The sequence below is a fragment of the Gymnoscopelus microlampas genome (genome assembly GCF_963454915.1).
Source record: "Gymnoscopelus microlampas genome assembly, chromosome: 5".
NCBI classification, from domain to species: domain Eukaryota; kingdom Metazoa; phylum Chordata; class Actinopteri; order Myctophiformes; family Myctophidae; genus Gymnoscopelus; species Gymnoscopelus microlampas.
Window position 1 is genome coordinate 10,659,018 of NC_139942.1, and position 19,289 is coordinate 10,678,306.

Genomic DNA, 19,289 nt, shown 5'->3' on the forward strand with positions numbered 1-19,289 from the left:
GGGCCCTGAGGGAGGGGGGGGAGACAGCATCGTCACCACCACGTCACTGCTACCAGTTTATACAGTTACAGACACTAAAATAGGTAACCATCTTCCATGCCGACATCTTGCCACTCCGACTAGTGGCTTCCGCGTGCGGTTAGGGTTAGGGTGAGGGTTAGGTATAGGGTTCGTTAACGTCGGAAAGGCGACATGTCGGAAAGCCGCCATGTAACCCTAAAATAAAGCCTTGTTTGATTGATTAATTGATTGAATACTTTATTAGTCAGAAATGTAAACAGCATGTGGTACAGTCAGACATTAAAGCTAAAAGAATAACACAAAAATAAAGTCCTGGGGACTTGTTTCCATTGTGGTCCTATGCATTCAATTCATCAACATAGCATAGCATGCAAAATTAGCACAATAATACATGTCATCAACAAATACTAAAGAGATGGAAAATGACATTTATCTCCCCTTGTGGTCTCCTAATAGATGTTTTTTTTTTGTCCAGTTTGTTAAAGAAACCAGTGTTACACATCCTTTAATGGATGGTGTTTCAGGACATTCCACATGTTGGTGGCAGAGCAGTAGAATGAGAACTTTCCCATGTTTGTTCTAAGTGTGTGTGTTACCAGATCATGGTGGCTGCCTCTGGTGGTGTGGCTGTGGGAGTCACTCACTTTGGAGAAGTAACTTCAACAGGTATGAGGGTATTGAGGGCACTGAGGGAAATGTCTCTTTGTCTATCTTAAGTAATGGAAGGCAAGAAGTCAACAGCTTGTTAACAAATAATCCGTCAGTCAGCTGGTGAAATTCTCACAGAAAACTCCAAGGGTTTACTGGTGAAGACATCAGGTTCAAATCTTACTCTGTTATGTTTGTACTTTACCTTGTAAGGACCTGAACGGGGGTGAAACCTTTAAAAAATATTCCACTTGGGCTTTGAGCTCATAGGAGAGTCATGCCATACATACATGGTTTATACAGTTGTACTTTTACTCCACTACAATTATTTACTTTGCAGATTTTGTTATAAAAACGATTACAAAACACAGTACTTCAACCCTATATACATTTCGACCATTTGAAAATAGCTTGTAGATCTTTTGAAAAGCTTGTAGATCTTTTGAAAAGCTTGTAGATCTTTTCAAAAGATTTTCATGCATTTGAAAACTTGAAATGGGACATTCTGCATAATGAGTACTTTTACTTTTGGTACTTTACCAAAATGTTCTATTTTCTATATAGAAAAAGTATTCCTATATTACAGTATTGATACTTTTACTTAAGTTAAAAAAATGTAGTACCTTGCTGTTTAATACATATTGACTATTACAGTGTAAAGTATGCCGTTTGTTAACATGAATAATGATTATTAATATATTAAGGCTGCTCTATAGGTAACGTTCCTCTTCTACCCCGGATTTGAAGCTGGTTTCCTGCACCAGTGCTGACATGTTTACCATTGAGGGTCAGCCCTGGTAAGGACATAGTGGTGTACAGTGTCTGAAAGGAATCTTATAGGACAGCCATTCACAACCTGTGGGCGGGGGGCCACTGGTGGGCCATCAGGATGATTGCAAATGGTCTCCTAAATAATGTAAACTGCAAAACATTAAGATTTGATTGATAATATAACATTAACATTTTAAAAATGTGTGAAAAAAGTCATGTTATTACGGGGCCAGAGCTCAGCTCTGGACCTGTTTTGTTATTGGCAGTATTCTGTCACTTCTTCTTCTTCTTCTTCTTCTGCCACTTTTCGCAGTTCTGGCTGAACCGCGCTGTCGCTTTTTACGAAACTCGGCCATATGGTAGATGGTCATGAAAAACGATCAAAAAATAATTCTCACAATCTTTCGTCCAAAGGTGGCGCTATAGCACTCAATTGAAAATGCCAAATTTGACCAGGTACAACTCATGCCCTGTTTGACCTACAGCCATGAAACTTGGATACACATATGCGTCTCCTCATGCTGAACAACTTACCCTCTGACTTTTGACCTCTGACCTTTAGATCTCCCACCATTTTGAATTATATGAAAAACAGTCATTGGCTCCTAACTTCTGCATTTTTTCACTTATGGAAAATCCGTTGGAAATGTTTTGTAGGCAGAGGTCCAAAGTTCAAGTGTTAACGTTTCGTGCAGATTGCTCAAAAATCCCAGGAGGAGATAGATTTTAACTATTACAGTTTTTTGAAAATTATTCATCTGCGCCTAAAACATACACGCAGACTCACATTTCTTTGAAATTTTGCAGAAATGTAGAGGGTCATTCCAAATATCACTGAAACCAATCTTACTCCAATTGGCCAAAAGGGGGGCGCTATAGCAATTTTTTGAAAATACAGACTTTAAACAGGCATAAGTCATGCCTCGTTTGGCCGAAAGTCGTGAAACTTGCTTACACATGTGCCTTGACTCATGAGGAACACACGTATCGATTTGACCATTAAGCTCCGCCCTTAGATTTTCCGCAAATTTGAGCAGTTTGAAAAATACTTGTTTTTGCCAGTTCTGGCTTAACCGTGCTTACGCTTTTTACGAAACTCGGCCATATGGTAGATGCTCATGAAAAACTACCAAGAAATAATTCTCACACTCATTCGTCAAAGGGTGGCGCTATAGCACTCAATTGAAAGTGCCAACTTTGAAAAGGTACAACTCATGCCCTGTTTGAGCTACAACCATGAAACTTCGATACACACATGCGTCTCTTCATGCCCGACAACTTTCGTGGTCTGACTTTTGACCTCTGACCTTTAGATCGCCCACCATTTTGAATTATATGAAAAACAGCCATTGGCTCATAACTTCTGCATTTTTTCACTTATGGAAAATCCGCCGCTTTTGTTTTGTCGGCAAAGGTCCTAAGTTCATGTGTAAAATGTTTTGTACAGATTACTCAAAAATCCCTGGAGGAAATAGATTTTAACTATTGCAGTTTTATGAAAATTATTCATCTGCCCCTAACACATACATGCAAGACTCACATTTCTTTGAAACGTTGCAGTAATGTAGAGTCATTCCAAATATCACTGAAACCAATCTCACTCCAATTGGCCAAAGGGGGGCGCTATAGCAATTTTTTGAAAATGCAAACTTTAAACAGGCAAAAGTCATGCCTCGTTTGGCCGAAAGTCGTGAAACTTGCTTACACATGTGCCTTGACTCATGAGGAACACATCTATCGCTTTGACCAGTAAGCTCCGCCCTTAGATTGTCCGCAATTTTGAGCAGTTTGAAAAACACTTAAACCCAGGATTTTTCAGCTATTTGCGTGAAACTGTATCATCTGTGTGATCTCCTTTTTCACAGTTACTTGTCTGTTGGGCCGATGGCGTCTCCCTTAAATGAATGCCTCACAATCTCAAAGTCGCCAGTTCAAGCCTCACTTGATGCAGACTTAATTTAAGTTGAATTGCAAACAACATGACTGTATCAATGAATACATGTGCAAATGGTAAAGATAACCTGAAATGCTTATTTGAGAGTACGTTTTTTCAACGTATGACATACTTCATTCTGAAAATAGCTGATCTACAATCTCACAACTTTTCATGGTTTGTGAGCTTGTAGATCGGCTACTTTCACTAGTTTTGGTTCTGAGGAGATGTACAATTTCTTCATTGGTAAATGGTTTGTGAACGAGTGATCTTAGTGTTAGTGAAACAGGGGCTTGGTTCATGAAAGAAGGCAATAGTTTATGATCTTCAACAGACAATATCAGCCTGGACAAAGCTATAGCACTATAGGTAGTGTTGCAGCCTATTAGTCTGAAGGTTGAGAGTTCGAATCCTGTTAATGGCAATAGGTTGAGATGTCCAATCAAACCATTATGTTTCCATCTCTCTCTCTCATCAATCTATTGTTTCCATGTCACTCTCCCTCTCTTCAATCTATTCCGTTTCCATGTCTCTCTCTCTCTCTATTCACTGGCCCTGTATTATCGCTGCTTGCAGCTATATTTTCCCTATTATTGTTGTTGTTGTTGTTATGTTTGTCCGGGACGTAAGGAAGTCTATGGAAGTCTATGGAGGCATCACCCCCTGGTGGCCGGGAAACGAACTGCACAAACATAAACAATGCAGGGAAAATACGGTTTTCAGAAAGAGTACTGTGTTTCAATGCAGGAAAACACCCCAGCATCATTATATAGTGGCTGATAGAGGGGAAAAAATGCAAAAAATATATATATATAAATATTTTTTTAATTTAGGCTTAATGTTCCCTACAATGCCTTTAATACTAACATATTCCATAACTATTCCTTAATCAGTTTTATATTTGTAAACAGTAACAGATGCCCTTCCTATTGTGTAACTGAAGTGTGTGTCCATATAGGTAGCCTAATTATTACCTCAACAACTGCTGCTAAAACACACATCAGAATCAGTTTTTATTGTCACTTCCAATACACACAAGGCATACAGGGGAGCAAAATACCGTTCTCCACAACTCATTGTGCTTAAAAACAATAGACACATTTAAAAAGAGGCGAGGCCGTTAAAAACATTAAAAAGTTAAAAGAGCAGACAACATTGGTAAAACAATAAGTGCTGATGCATTCAAAGTGCAAAATAGGTAAGGTGCCATTTATCCCTCAGGATGTTCGTTTAGGGGGCAATATGTGGCGAGTGTTCAGGGTTCTGATGGTTTGGGGGAAGAAGCTGTTGGATGACCTGCTGGTGCTTCCCCCTAAGCTCTTGAACCGCCTACCAGATGGCAGGAGTTCAAAGAGATGGTGGGAAGGGTGGTAGGAGTCAGACATTATTTTCATGGCCTTCCAGACACATCTATCTGTGTATAAGTCAGATATGGGGGGGAGGGGGACACCTGTGATCTTCTCTGCTGCTCTCACTATCCTCTGCAGGGACTTGCGGTCGGCATCCGTACAGTTCCCATACCAGACAGTAATGCAGTACGTCAGAATGCTCTCAATGGTTCCTCTATAGAAGGATGTCATAATAGAGGGGGGTGAATTCAATTTTTTCAGTCTCCGCAGGAAGTACAGGCGTTTCTGGGCTTTCTTGGTGAGAGCTGAGGTGTTAGAGGACCATTTGAGGTCATCAGCAATATGCACCCCCAGAAACTTAGTGCTTTGTACTTTTTCCGCAGCAGCGCCGTCGATGGTAAGTGGGGCATGCACACTAGGGCCTCTAATGACCATCTCAGAATGAAATGCCTTTGAATGGGTGGAAGACCGGGCAGTTCTTCAAATTCAGTGGAATTCACACATTCATCACCCAACCACCCTTAGTCATAGATTGACTACTTAAGGATACTTAATACAATAATTTAACTTAATGCAAACTTAATTCAAACAAAGATGCACACAGATTTCTCTTGTTCTCTTGTATCTACACCCATGGTACAGCAACCGCGTCTAATGCCCATATTTACTTTTTTTTAAATCAATACATTTTTAAGGAATATTTGCTTCATATTTGCTTTCATACAATTAAATTAAATTTACTGTTTAAGAATACAGTGTTAACATATAAAACACAGCAGAACAATAAGATCATTATACATTAAAACCTGATATATTTGCACTTAAAGCTGCACTCTTCTTCTACCCTGGATTTGAACCCGGTTTCCTGTGCAAGTACTGCATCTTTTTACCATTGAGCTAATAGAGCCTGTCTGCTTGCTCAGGGAATAAATGTAATCTTGCCCATCATGTCAGAATTTGTGTCAGATCCTGTGTCTAGGTGAGACATGTCACATGACCTTTGACACTACCTAAATATCTCAATCGAAGAGCAGGGAGACAAAATACAACCACCCCAATTGTATTAGTTATATTGCATTGACATACTCTACCATACAGATTGGACGAAATTATATTTTATTCATAAAAAAAAACATAGTTACATAGTGCCGCTTTAAGATGAAAACAAATGCATTAGTCAAGGGGGAAATGCAATAATAAAGATGGGCCTAAATAAACTTTATAGCTTTATAACGTCTATTAGCCTATATCCAGATCTGCACTTTGAATAATTGTGGGGCCCCTAATTCGGCACTCCGGCAAAAATATATCTGAGAGAACATCTGAATGAGCACACACTGAATAGCAAAATAGAAAGAAAACATAAAAAATGTCCAAAACAAGCCTTAGTCACAGTTCACTAATTGATTGCAGAAAGAGCGAGAAAGAGAGTGATATATCACTTACTTTGTTAAACAACCACAATATAATTAAAATCAACAGGTATGCAGATGTCATAAACTACAACATGTTCAGTAGCACTGATCAAGCTTCGCCAATCGAATGTTTGGCCCCTTTTTTCCTGAAAGCCCCAATGACATCCTCGATCAGATTGGACAACAGCAAAACTGGGTTCATTTCCTTTGATTGTCAACATTGTATCAGATAACTGATTCTCTAATGTCATTCCCCTGAAGAAAATTCACACACACACGCGCGCGCGCACGCACACACACACACACACACACACACACACACACACACACACACACACACACACACACACACACACACACACACACACACACACACACACACACACACACACACACACACACACACACACACACACACACACACACACACAGAGATATAGTCAAGCAAAATTATGTTGATGCATAAATGTGTGAATATTTGAGGCTACAGGACAAAAACAGTTGTATTACACATTGTTACTGCTTACTTGTGATTGACTGCTGGAAGCATGGTGCTCCTGTACTGTAGTAGGCCTGCAGATAGAGAGTTTCTTGATGTACCACTCTCTTACCTGTAGAGGGCAGTATAACATCATTGATGACAAGCAATCTCACCGTCACTCCTTTCTTACTTTTCTTAGATTTGGAGATATTTCTCTGATCCTCCTGCTCTCTGGGACATTCTACCATAAACGTACATTATCTATCCTGTTTGGACTAGAATAGTGTAAAGAATGCAAAACATTACACGTCCTACATCAATGAAAGTCAGTCCTGTCACAACACCATCAGTCCTGTGTTACAACCAACATAGTCTTGCCTTGTCAAACAGGAGAAACTATTGATGAATTAATCTGTTGAACTGTGTGGATAAAGGTGGGTTCATGGGTTTATATGAGTGCCTGGTGGTTGTGCTACCATCCACTACACATGTTTGAAATGTTGATTATAGCCTATATGTATTATGTAAGTACAGTACTTTGAAAAAAAAAACAGCTTGACACACTTTTCCCTTTGAAATGTTTTATAGTTTTTGAAATATTTAACTTTAAGCACCCAATGCATTTCCAATGGATTTGGCTATAGTGGGGAGAGAGAAGGAGACAGAAGGAATGACCCTTGTGTTCGTAAACTCACTGTGCCCTAAATCTTTTTACACTACGTTTTTTACATCACCACACTCCCATGGGTCTGCTCTCCGCTTTAATCTAAATATCTAAGCTGTTTGATGTATACATTTTGAGTTAAGACCATTAATATCAACCCATGTCCCTCTGCACTGTAGCAATTAGCGCACCTGGGGCTGTTTCATGCTTAGCTTGTCAAAGTGGTGCAAAGTAACTAAGTAGGCTACATGTACTCAAGTACAATACAAGTGCTTACAATGCACAGTACACTATTTTTTGTTACTTCTACTCCACTAAATTACAGCATTTGACAGCTTTAGTTACTTGTTACTTTGCAGATTTTATTACTAATACAAAACATACAATAATCACTTAGGCTACAGTAAGTCCATACTTTGACTATTCAAAAAAAGCCAATCTACAATATGAGCTTGTAGATTTTTGGAAAATGTGAGTACTTTTACTCACATTTACTGGTATTCAATATATTCAATATTCGATCTTCAATATGACGCGTTATGAGCTTGTAGGTCTGCAATTCTTTTAAAGCTTGACAATTTCTGGAATATCCTAAATTAAAATTGCCTAGAGGGTGGACGGCCATCAGGGACCACCATTGTTCCTAATGGCTGGGGTTTAAACTCCAGTTCCCAGCATGCTTAACGCGCGCGCGCGGGCGTGCGTGCGCGCGGGCGTGCGTGCGTGCGGGCGTGCGTGCGTGCGTGCGTGCGTGTGCGTGTGCGTGTGCTTGTGCGTGTGTGTGCGTGCGTGTGTGTGTGTGTGTGTGTGTGTGTTTACAAAATTAAACCCATTACCTTCTTAGACCTTAGGCAGTGAAAGACAAATATTAGCATCCCCTGTAGACTATTGAGGATATTGAAGATGTAGACCACTGCCACTGTCCCGTCTTTAAACAGGAACGCCCCAAACACCCACGTCAGTCCCAGCACACACAGCAGTAACATAGCTGCCCCTGTGAACTTTCTAGAGGGGAAGCAAGGGAGAAGAGATGAAACAACCATATTAACCAGTGTAAAATCAGGCTCACCCTCTCCCAAAAAGATGCATGAAACTAGTCATGTACAGTATATAATGCAATTCCACATCAGGCTGCCCGAAGAAGTCTCTTAACACTCTCCAGCTGGTCCAGAACACGCTGCATGTGTACTGACAACACCTAGTAAAAGAGATCATGTCTCTCCCACATTGGCTTCTCTGCACTGACTCCCTGTCAAATCCAGAACAGGATTGAATAGGTTTAGAACCACTGCACCAGAACACTGCACTCTCAGAAATCAGAATGCAGGCCTAGTGGCTCCTAGAATCTCCAAAAGTAGGATGGGAATTTTATTTTATTTTATTTTTTTCATTTTGTTAAAGCTCCAAGCAAGTTACATGTCTAGTCTATGTACTGTACTATGTTGTTGACCACGTAATGTAATGTCAGAGCTTTAGTGTTGTATATGCTACTCCGTGGCGCGGCGCGCCGCTCGATCGCGTCTCATTGTTTATGCTGCCCAAAATAACAGATCTGTAAGCTGTCGACACGCCATGACGCAGCACGTTGATAGCTTTTATGTCTGTTATTTTGGGTAGGTATGCGACGCACATTACGCGTCGCAGCAATGTATCTGGGTTTGAGAGGCTATGATTGATGTAAACTTGTGTAGCTCTCGGGATTATTGAACAAAGGTGGATGATGAAAGAGAACGGGGACAATATGGATGTAAGTTAACTGCCTCACTTCAGAGTAAACTAAATGGAGCTACTTCAGAGATGTTTATACACACCCCTGGAATCTGTTAGAATGGTGGAAATAGAACAATAACAGCCAACGTGAGTACATATAGACCTTTCCTAAAATTGGCTAATTTATAGCCATAATTATGCTACTGTATGTCTGTGTACCACCGCCAGGCCCGGTGGTCGACCACCTGGAGGTCCATGGCTGCGCTACATGATGTAATTGATTATTTGGGAGCAGCCGGTGTGTAATATTCCAATAGTATAAATATTTTAAATGGCTTTCATATAATATTCCGGATCTAACTAATATGACAAGTTGCTTATTGTGAACACAATAGGCTACAAATTAATATAAAAATGTATTTGGATAAAATCAAAATAAATAAGTTGTATTTTGTTGCCTAGCCCAGCTCAACCCAAAGCCCGACAAATACGTGACCAATTGGACCCAGGAAAACAAGCCCAATGTGGCTTATAATAATCAGACCAGGCAACAGTGCAGACAGGGAGATAGGAGAGCATATATTGGATTGGAGATGACGCCATGACGGCTAGCGCAGTCTTCTCTTAAAGGCAATGGCTTCTGGCATGGTGATTGGTTTTATCATTGTAACGCCCAAACCACACCTATGCATAATGTAAGGGGTAGCGCAGGTGTTTGGCGGGTAAGGGAGCTGCCCCAGAATAGCAAAGTTTGCGGGGGAACGCCTCTTGCCTAGTCCTACATCAGATATTAGTGTTTAGTTAGTGTTAGTGTTTAGAAAACTCGCCACAGAATGGGGCCCTTAGGCTCTAGAGTTTGTCATCTGTAGAAAGTCATCAACGGACAGATATCAAAGATTATCTCTTTTTAACCTCCAGTTCCAAAACCCGTGTTGTAACTGGAGGTGTTGCTGCAGCATTGCATTTTATGTGAGCGCTTTGTGTGGAGGAAGACTGGGAGAGAGATGTTAGTGACTGGGGGGGCGAAGAAAATAACTATAATAGATCAGTGGTTCTCAAAGTGGGGTCCAAGGGGTTCTAAATGAACCCAGGTCTGTAACATGGTTCTGTAAACAATTCCATTTGAGCCTAATTCTAATTCTAACTCTATACCCCCCCCCCCCACACACACACACACACACACACACACACACACACACACACACACACACACACACACACACACACACACACACACACACACACACACACACACACACACACACACACACACACACACACACACACACACAGACTGACTTAATTTTGTGCAGGTTGGAGTGGTCTTGGCCGGGTCTGTGCTGTCTGAGTGTGTCAGAAGCACCACAACAGCCCCACAGCTGCTGAATCAGCTTCCGAACAATGAGGATGAAGAAGAACACGTTCAGGGCGATGATGCCAAACACAGGACCAATGAAACTCCAGATGAAGCCATGTTCCAGTGACAGCCAGCAGCTAAAAGGGACGACACAGGTGTTCACGTTAGGGCCTAAGAAAGAACAAAGTCAAGTCAATTTGTACAGTCTCAAAGTGGTGTACTTAACAAAGGAAACAAAATGACAATGACTGTTTCTTTCACTTTTTGCTGTTTATTCTATTGCCTGCTATCCTTTTCCTTGCATTTCATTAATTTCAGTTTGGCTTTGTTTGGCCTTAACGACTGAGTGACCAATTGGACCTGGTTTTGGGCACCTTGATCTCTCCAAAGAAGATCCGGAAACAACTGATCTCTCCAAAGAAGACCCGTAAATAAATGAGAAGAATGTTGGTATCAGGTTTGTATCAATCCCGTGGGCTAATACACTGGAATCTCATATGGTACTGGTGAAGAAAAACAGTGGTGCTGTCCATTGTGCTGAAACGGTCTGCAACACTCAGTTGTGATTGGATTTCACTCCCTCCGAAGTAGTGAGGGACCAATTAGGGTCCAGTATGCAAATATGGGGCGGGTTTATCACCAGAGGCATTTTTTGGGAAATGCAGATTCTACACAGAGATTCCAGACTAGGCAAGTATTATATGGCAAGGCCATATTAGTCTGGCCTTGCCAGGCTATGCATCACTAGCACAGTAGTCTCGCGTAGCCAGACAACTATTCTACAATCTCTAGATGTTATATAGAGTCTGGAACTACACCTCCCGAAATCCGAGAGAGGAAACTGGCACTTCCGTTCACGAAAATATATTGAAAATATCTTTACATTTTATGTTTTAATGTCACGCACGCACGCACGCACGCACGCACGCACGCACGCACGCACGCACGCACGCACGCACGCACGCACGCACGCACGCACGCACGCACGCACACATACACACACTCACTCTGCCTTCCACATGCTTACTGTCGTTTAGTGCCATATCCCATTGGCCTGCTGATGGCAGAAATCACCACTATGACCAGGGGTGTTCCATATCCCACAGTGTACAGGTACCGATGTCGAATGGTGGCATTGATGACCACCTTGATCACCATCTTGTAGAGCTGCACCCCTTCTAACAGCATCCAGCAGAATGTCCCCAAGAAGAAGTAATGGAGCAAGGCCGCCACAAGCCTACAACCAACCTGAAAGACAAAATGATTTCAACAGCAAAATTAGCCGCTCCCTCCAAAAAAACAAAAAACTAAACAAACAACATTTGAATACTTATGTATCTCACACCTCAATCAGAGAGCGTCCCCTTTTGGAACCCAAACTTTTCTATTCAGCCCCCCCGCCCACAGGAGTGGCCCAATTCTCTCCCAACTTGCTACACAAATCACTCATGCAAAACTATATAATCTCCTACATTTCATTTTCCACGGTATGTGTGCTGAGTGATTCTGAGTGATTTGATCATGTTAGTATCATGGTCAGTATCCTGTTAGCATCATGTTAGTATCGTGGTCAGTATCATGTTAGTATCATGTTGGTATCATGTTAGTATCCGGGTCAATATCATGGTGAGTGTAATGGTCAGTATCATGTTATAGTATCATGGTCATTAACAAGTCAGTATCATGTGGCATGGCATTAGATGGCATGTGGCTTGGCATGTGGTATATGGCATGGCATTGCATGGCATTTGGCATGGCATGTGCAATGGCATGGCATGTGGTATAGCATGGCATTTGGCATGGCAAGGCATGATAAATAGCATGGCACGTGGCATGGCATGCCCTGGCATGTGTCATGTTAGTATCATGTCAGTACCATTTTAGTATAATGTTTGTATAATGTTATCATGGTCAGTATCATGTTTGTATCATGTTATCATGGTCAGTATCATGTTTGTATCATGTTATCATGGTCAGTATCATGTTAGTATCATGGTCAGTACTCAGTATCATGTTAGTATCATGTTAGTGTCATGTTAGTATCATGGCATTAGCCTGGCATGGCCAGATTAATATCAATGCGTAGATATTAGTCTGGAATGTCTGTGTGGAACTTGCATTTCCGAGGGGCAAATTAAAAAGTGGTGATGCTTATGTTCCCTCAGCCCTAAGTTCCCTCAATAATAAAAAATAAAACAAATCAAATAAAAAATATTTCACATGTAACATACATCTGACCCACCATAATCAAAAGGATGACGCAAAAAAGCTTACAGCTTGTTTCCATTGCGGTCCCTTCCGTAATGTGTTGGTGAGGTCACCTGTTGGGGTCCTCTGAAAGGGGGTGCAATGATGCGCCTCGCCAGTCCGGATATTACGTTTGTGACGTCGACCCACCATTCACTGTACGCATTAGGCAATTTTAATATAGGATAGGCCACGTCCGATTTTATTTAATTCCGTTGGCTATCCCTTGGCCTTATGACAAAGGATAGCCTAAATGTGTAGAATAAATAAAAAGTTTAAACATTTCTCCATTTTTGTCAACTAAAACTTACGTTGGAGCCTGCGAAAATGTGTGATTCCAAATGCATAAGATAACTGATAGTAGGGGGAATTATGTGAAAAATCATTACGAGGTGGATACAGGCATGACATTTGCCACACATGTAAACTGTAAACTCAACATCATGTGTGTGCATGTCTGTGTGTAGGGGACACAGGGAAACTGTCAGAACCTTCCCTAAAACATCCGGGACAACGCTCCATATGTCCCAGACTTCTAAACTGTGGAACAAACTCCCCTTTGCAGTTAGAACTACAGACTCACTCCCAATGTTACACCGTAATCTGAAGACACCTCAGACTCCACTTTAGCCTGTAGCACTTGACCTAACCTTGACGACCATGCAGTCTAATGCAATGGTTAAAATGTAATTTCCTACAGTTCAAAGTACTTCACAGAGTTCATTATTCTAGATCCCGTCTATCTGAGATATACCCATCCATTACAGATCAATGCGAAAGGTGTCACGCTTCCCCATGCAATCACATGTTTTTTCTTTGTCCCATACTTAATAAATACTGGAGTGATTATTTTGCCATCCTGTCAAAGGTTCTAAGCTTTGAATACAGATAAACCCTCTCATAGCAATATTCGGGGTCTCAATCGTCCCCCTCCAGACTAATTCTACACAATTAGACATAATAGCCTTTACATCTCTCTCCTGGCAAGACGGCGTATTTTACTGCAATGGAAATCTTCCAAGGCCCCGTCCATCTCTACCTGGCAAAAGGACGTCATGTCTTTTCTCAAGCTGGAAAAATATTTGTTTTTCTGTTAAGGGCACCCCCGCAATTTTTTTTCCATAAGTGGAACCCTTTTATTAACTATTTCAGTTCCTTACAAACATTACCTTCTGACTGAATTCCCCCGCCCCCGCCCCTCCTCTTCCCCGTCTTCCCCCCTCCCCCTCATACCCTGTATTTTTTATTATAATTTTATTTTTCTTCTTTCCATTCATTATTTCCTTGTATTTTCTCTTATTATGTATTTTTTAAATTGTTATCCTTACCCATTTTGTTCAGTTTTTTTGTGCTTCAATAGTTTTACTAACATTGTAAGTTTAAATCCTCATACCATGCAAATGTTGGATTATTATTACCATTTCTCCATGTACACAGAGATAACGGTGTAAAAAGCACAAAAAAAGGGAATACAAATGTACCTATGTACCTCTGTAAGTATGTACTTACAATATTCCCTAATAAAAATCTTTTTTTTATTTTTATGTCCTATAGTTTGTATAGTTTCAATGTACATATCATTATTTATTTTTTACTGTACTGTGATGCTAGGTTCTTGGTTGACCTATGATCCTATTACTGAGGCACTACACTTTCTCTATGCATTTGATGTACGTGTTTACCTTGTTTATTGTAAATCGCTCTGGATTAAGAGCATCTGCTAAATGCCTAAATTAAAATTGTAGGTCTGTTTTGCAATTGCAAACGATACAGTATGGTACCGCACAGGCTTATGAAACAGCTTTTTTCACTTCATGGGAGAAAACTGAAGACAAAAGATAAAAAAAGAGAAGTATGACCAAGTTACAGAAGTGGTCAATTTTATCACCAACTTGTGACACCCATGACGCCAGAAAACGCCAGGGCAGACAGACGCTGCCTGCAAACTTATAAAGGACTGTTTTATGAGTGGGACGGCGCTTTAGATATCATCTCCATAGCACTAGCCAATGTTCGAATCCAGGTTGTATTATCAGCATGTCGGAAAAACGGCGTAAACAGCATAAACAGCTTAAACAGTGACAATTATCTAAGTGATCCTGGGCGCTACACTCCCCCCACCAGCCTAGGGAGCCCGAGCTCATGCCTCCTTTAATGCATGAGAGCCAACTGACCTTCTTGTCACCTGACAGGGGGGAGTTTCCGTGGTAGGATGTAGGCTGTCATGGGGGAGGCGGTATAGCGACCAGGATTACTACATGTTTTTTGTGAGGGTCCCCGACGGGAATCAAAGGACCTTCTAGCTGTGAGGCGACAGCGCTACCGACTGCGCCACCGTGCCCCCCATATCTGCAATTTAAATAGCAAGGGGCATGCGATTTGCTTTTCAAATACTGTGTAAAAATCCTTTCAGTAGTCTTATTTTGGTGACTTACTGGTAGCATTGTGTCATTACAATGTTTGTCTATAGGGAAGGAATGGTGGAAAATGAATGCTGCAGGGTCACAGCACTTGAGGATATTTACGTATACGTCGTCAGAAGCTGTATTCATTATCGTCAAAATACATAAATATATAATAAATATATTTCTGGTACATTATAGTGTAAAGTAAATAGGACACTTAGTCCCTACACACCTCAGATTCAGTCTGTGAAACGCCAGTGAGGAAGATCAAGTCAGCAATAAAGAGGCAGATGCAGAGGTGGAGGTGGATGGTGGTGGGAGTTCCCTTAATGTAGGGACAGAACCTGAAGGTGAAGATGCACACTGCCAGACACAGCAGAGAGGTGACAAGACCCAACATGGTCAGCAACTCCAGCTCAAAGAGCTCCTGTACAGGGAAAGAGAGCAGGTTTACTGGGGTGTGTGTGTGTGTGTGTGTGTGTGTGTGTGTGTGTGTGTGTGTGTGTGTGTGTGTGTGTGTGTGTGTGTGTGTGTGTGTGTGTGTGTGTGTGAGTGAGAGAGTGTGTGTGTGTGTGTGTGTGTGTGTGTGTGTGTGTGTGTGTGTGTGTGTGTGTGTGTGTGTGTGTGTGTGTGTGTGTGTGTGTGTGTGTGTGTGTGTGAGAGTGAGAGAGAGAGTGTGTGTGTGTGTGTGTGTGTGTGTGTGTGTGTGTGTGTGTGTGTGTGTGTGTGTGTGTGTGTGTGTGTGTGTGTGTGTGTGTGTGTGTGTGTGTGTGCGTGTGTGTGTGTGTGTGTGTGTGTGTGTGTGTGTGTGTGTGTGTGTGTGTGTGTGTGTGACCCATGCCTAACCTCCATGGGGTAGAGGGCCATAAGCACAGCAAAGCTTTTTAGGTGTTTAGAAAGACACACGGTGTGGGTGGAATTGATAGATTGTTGAGTGCAGCCGTCTGTGGCCCAGGCCCCTTCCTCCCCCTCCTGTCCATGTGGTCCAGACTTCCAGTATGCACAGATGAATTTCACCTCAGTATTGCTCCGCTCCTAATACACAATTAGCACACCCATTATTTATTATTTAATTTAAACCTGTGGTTAAACCACTGACAGGATGATGACAAGGTAACAACATCTACATCTAGACTGCCGCTAATGGCCCACCTGCAGGTGTCTCATTGTGAGAATGACAGGTTTGTCAAGGAGTTCGTTGGAAGGGTTGGACGCTACAACTGACACCACTTTAGAGTAGACCTGGTAGTTAGGATCCACACCATCCTTCTGGTGTCCACTGAGATGCTGAAAGGAGTGGTTAACAGACTTCTCCAGATTCTTGTAGCTCACCAACACAGCGAGCGCAAAACCTGTGAGAAATGAGAACGTCTCTGTGGATAAGAATTATGGAATTGGCCCCGGACACACAAACACACAAACGCAAACACAGGGCTCTCCAATTATGATAGTGAGATATAGGAGTTTATTGAGGACTTTGGACTTGATGCCGTGGAGGATGCTATTGCAGTAATCGAGCAGGATGAATGTGTGAATGAGTGTTTCGACAGCAGAGAATAACAGAGAGGGCCGGAGATGGGCAATATTCCTAAGGTGGAGTTTTGGTGATATGGTTTACGTTGGGGGTGGGGGGTGAAAGGGTAGGGTCGAAAATGATTTTAAAGTTGCGGACGTGGGTGGAGGGAGTGAGAGGTGAGCCGGCATTACATTTTTCTATTATTATTGTTATTTTATTATATACTTTATTACTTGATTATTATCTTGTTATATTGTGTTGCTGTGTTAGTACACAGTCTCTGCGGAACATGTCCCACTAACATTTTGCTGCGTGTACTGTATCTGTATAAGTAGGTGAGAAATAAAGAAGAGAAGGGAAGGGAAGAGAAGAGAAGAGAAGAGAAGAGAAGAGAAGAGAAGAGAAGAGAAGAGAAGAGAAGAGAAGAGAAGAGAAGAGAAGAGAAGAGAAGAGAAGAGAAGAGAAGAGAAGAGAAGAGAAGAGAAGAGAAGAGAAGAGAAGAGAAGAAGAGAAGAGAAGAGAAGAGAAGAGAAGAGAAGAGAAGAGAAGAGAAGAGAAGAGAAGAGAAGAGTTTACCAGGGTGTGTTCCATTCCCAATTAGTTTCTGCCAGTCAGTGTCTAGAGTAGCACTCTCAGTCCTCAGGTGAATTGGTCCAGTGGGTGGAGTCTTTCCCTTCCTCACAGCAAGCTCCGCCTCTACTCAAACACAAACCTATTTCAGTGACACTTCCTATGAAACCCATGTCTATAATGCATTATACACTTACTTATAATGCATCATAATCTGTGTATAACACTGTATAATTATAGTTACTGTATAAGAGTGTATACCTATAATCATAACACATTATTAAACATTTCCTCATGACTTAAGGTGCGTTCACAAGGGCCAGATACAAAAATACACAGCATCTTTGTCGCTGTGTCGCTTTGTAACTGTGTTGCTCAACGTGGTCGTTGACGTCATCTTCCTCATCATCATCATCATCGGAGCTACAGTTATAGTTTTGTATGTTTGTATCTGGAAGTTGAAACCAGCTCAACTTGAATTTGTAGCTTTATATCTTTGTCACTAGAGCTACAGCTACAAACGTCGGATGTGTCTTTGTATCTTCACGTTGCTGGCTTCCATTGAAAATGAATGGTAGCATATATCTTTTTATCTGCCCGTGTGAACGCACATTACAGTATATAAGGTCAAGCATAAATGTATTGCAATCTGCTTATAACACTGTATAACTACATTTACAGGACAAGCACTCATAAGTACACATAATGCAATCCTTTTGTAACACATTTTATGACTTATGACTTATGAATGAAGATCAAGAATCTTAAAAACTTCATAATTACTGCTCACTCACAGACATTTTCTTTTGGCCAGGATCATAGTGTATTGCAGCGTCAGGCCAGACAGCCTGAGGCACCAAGCACGATAACGATGACAATAATTATAAATATGTCTTTCTAACTGAAATGGATGTGTGTGTGTGTGTGTGTGTGTGTGTGTGTGTGTGTGTGTGTGTGTGTGTGTGTGTGTGTGTGTGTGTGTGTGTGTGTGTGTGTGTGTGTGTGTGTGTGTGTACCTGTCTGGCTTGTCTCTATGTGGTGGTACTTCTCTTGGAGCTGGGGTCCGATTAGCCTCACAGCATCCGCCACTGCCTGAAGCAACCCAGTCACCTTGTTACTGTTGTCACTGTTGTTGAGGTGACCTTCCACTGCTGTAAACATCTACACAACAAAGGAGCATACAAGGGTATATGAGAGAAGATAGCATGAGTGTGCGTGCGTGCGCGCGTGCGTGCGTGCGCGTGTGCGTGTGCGTGTGCGTGTGCGTGTGTGTGTGTGTGTGTGTGTGTGTGTGTGTGTGTGTGTGTGTGTGTGTGTGTGTTTCATCCATGATTGCTACCTCTAGTAGTACATCTCCATGACTTGGCTTTCCATCAGACAGGTCAGTGCAGCTGTTCCACATCAGGGACAAGATATTAGACAGACCTGATGAAGACTGGATGGATGGATGGAGAGAGAGAGAGAGAGAGAGAGAGAGAGAGAGAGAGAGAGAGAGCAAACTATGTTTTCACATACTGTAAGGACACTAGATATACTATACAACAGATGTATATTGTTTTTTTGTCCACAAATGTTGACATTTTATTTAGGGTACTGGGTTCATGCCATTTATTCTGATCTTGCGATTTGTAAGTCATTCTGGATAAGAGTGTTGGCTAAATGCTATGTTGTTGGTGTACTGTCAATTGACACCACAACATACAACATACGTCGTATGTACATGCAGACAGACAGACAGACAGACAGACAGACAGACAGACAGACAGACAGACAGACATACTGTACACACATACATACAGATTATGATTCTCTATCTAATGATTGAATATACTGTAGATCAGGGGTTCTCAACCTTTTCAGGCCGCGCCCCCCAAAATAATGATATTATTTCCCGCGACCCCCCGCAGCGCGCGTGCATGCGCGGGGTCCTGTTCGCCCGAATTTTTTTTGCGGTTCTGGGCGGGTTGGGTTTGTTTTTTCCCCGTTTTTTGGTTACTTTATTTCGGTTTTAGGGTTAGGGTTAGGGTTAGGTTATTTAATTATAATAGGTTATTTGATAATTATTTATTATATTACATTAAAAATGTTTTCCTAATGTTAATAATGAAATATTTTTATCTTGAATTTAGTAAATTAACTGATAAAACATGAATTAATAATAACATAAAAAATATTTTGTTAAAAAAAAGAAAAAAAAAACTT

The 19,289-nt window shown here is 41.4% G+C and overlaps 1 protein-coding gene across 1 annotated transcript in view; it reads right to left on the reverse strand.

Annotated features, from left to right (window-relative positions):
• Window positions 1–6,353: 6,353 nt before the first annotated feature.
• Window positions 6,354–19,289, reverse strand: part of LOC311045484 (adhesion G protein-coupled receptor E5-like) — a 13,463-nt gene continuing 527 nt past the window's right edge. The window contains exons 3-13 of the mRNA XM_084057368.1: window positions 18,427–18,522; window positions 18,104–18,248; window positions 17,094–17,213; window positions 16,154–16,353; window positions 15,848–16,036; window positions 15,234–15,428; window positions 11,377–11,597; window positions 10,292–10,486; window positions 8,119–8,287; window positions 6,665–6,748; window positions 6,354–6,392 (exon numbers count right to left, since the gene is read on the reverse strand). Coding sequence (XP_083913494.1) covers window positions 6,363–6,392; window positions 6,665–6,748; window positions 8,119–8,287; window positions 10,292–10,486; window positions 11,377–11,597; window positions 15,234–15,428; window positions 15,848–16,036; window positions 16,154–16,353; window positions 17,094–17,213; window positions 18,104–18,248; window positions 18,427–18,489 — 1,611 coding nt within the window. The 5' untranslated portion in view covers window positions 18,490–18,522 and the 3' untranslated portion in view covers window positions 6,354–6,362. The remainder of the gene's footprint in view (window positions 6,393–6,664; window positions 6,749–8,118; window positions 8,288–10,291; window positions 10,487–11,376; window positions 11,598–15,233; window positions 15,429–15,847; window positions 16,037–16,153; window positions 16,354–17,093; window positions 17,214–18,103; window positions 18,249–18,426; window positions 18,523–19,289) is intronic.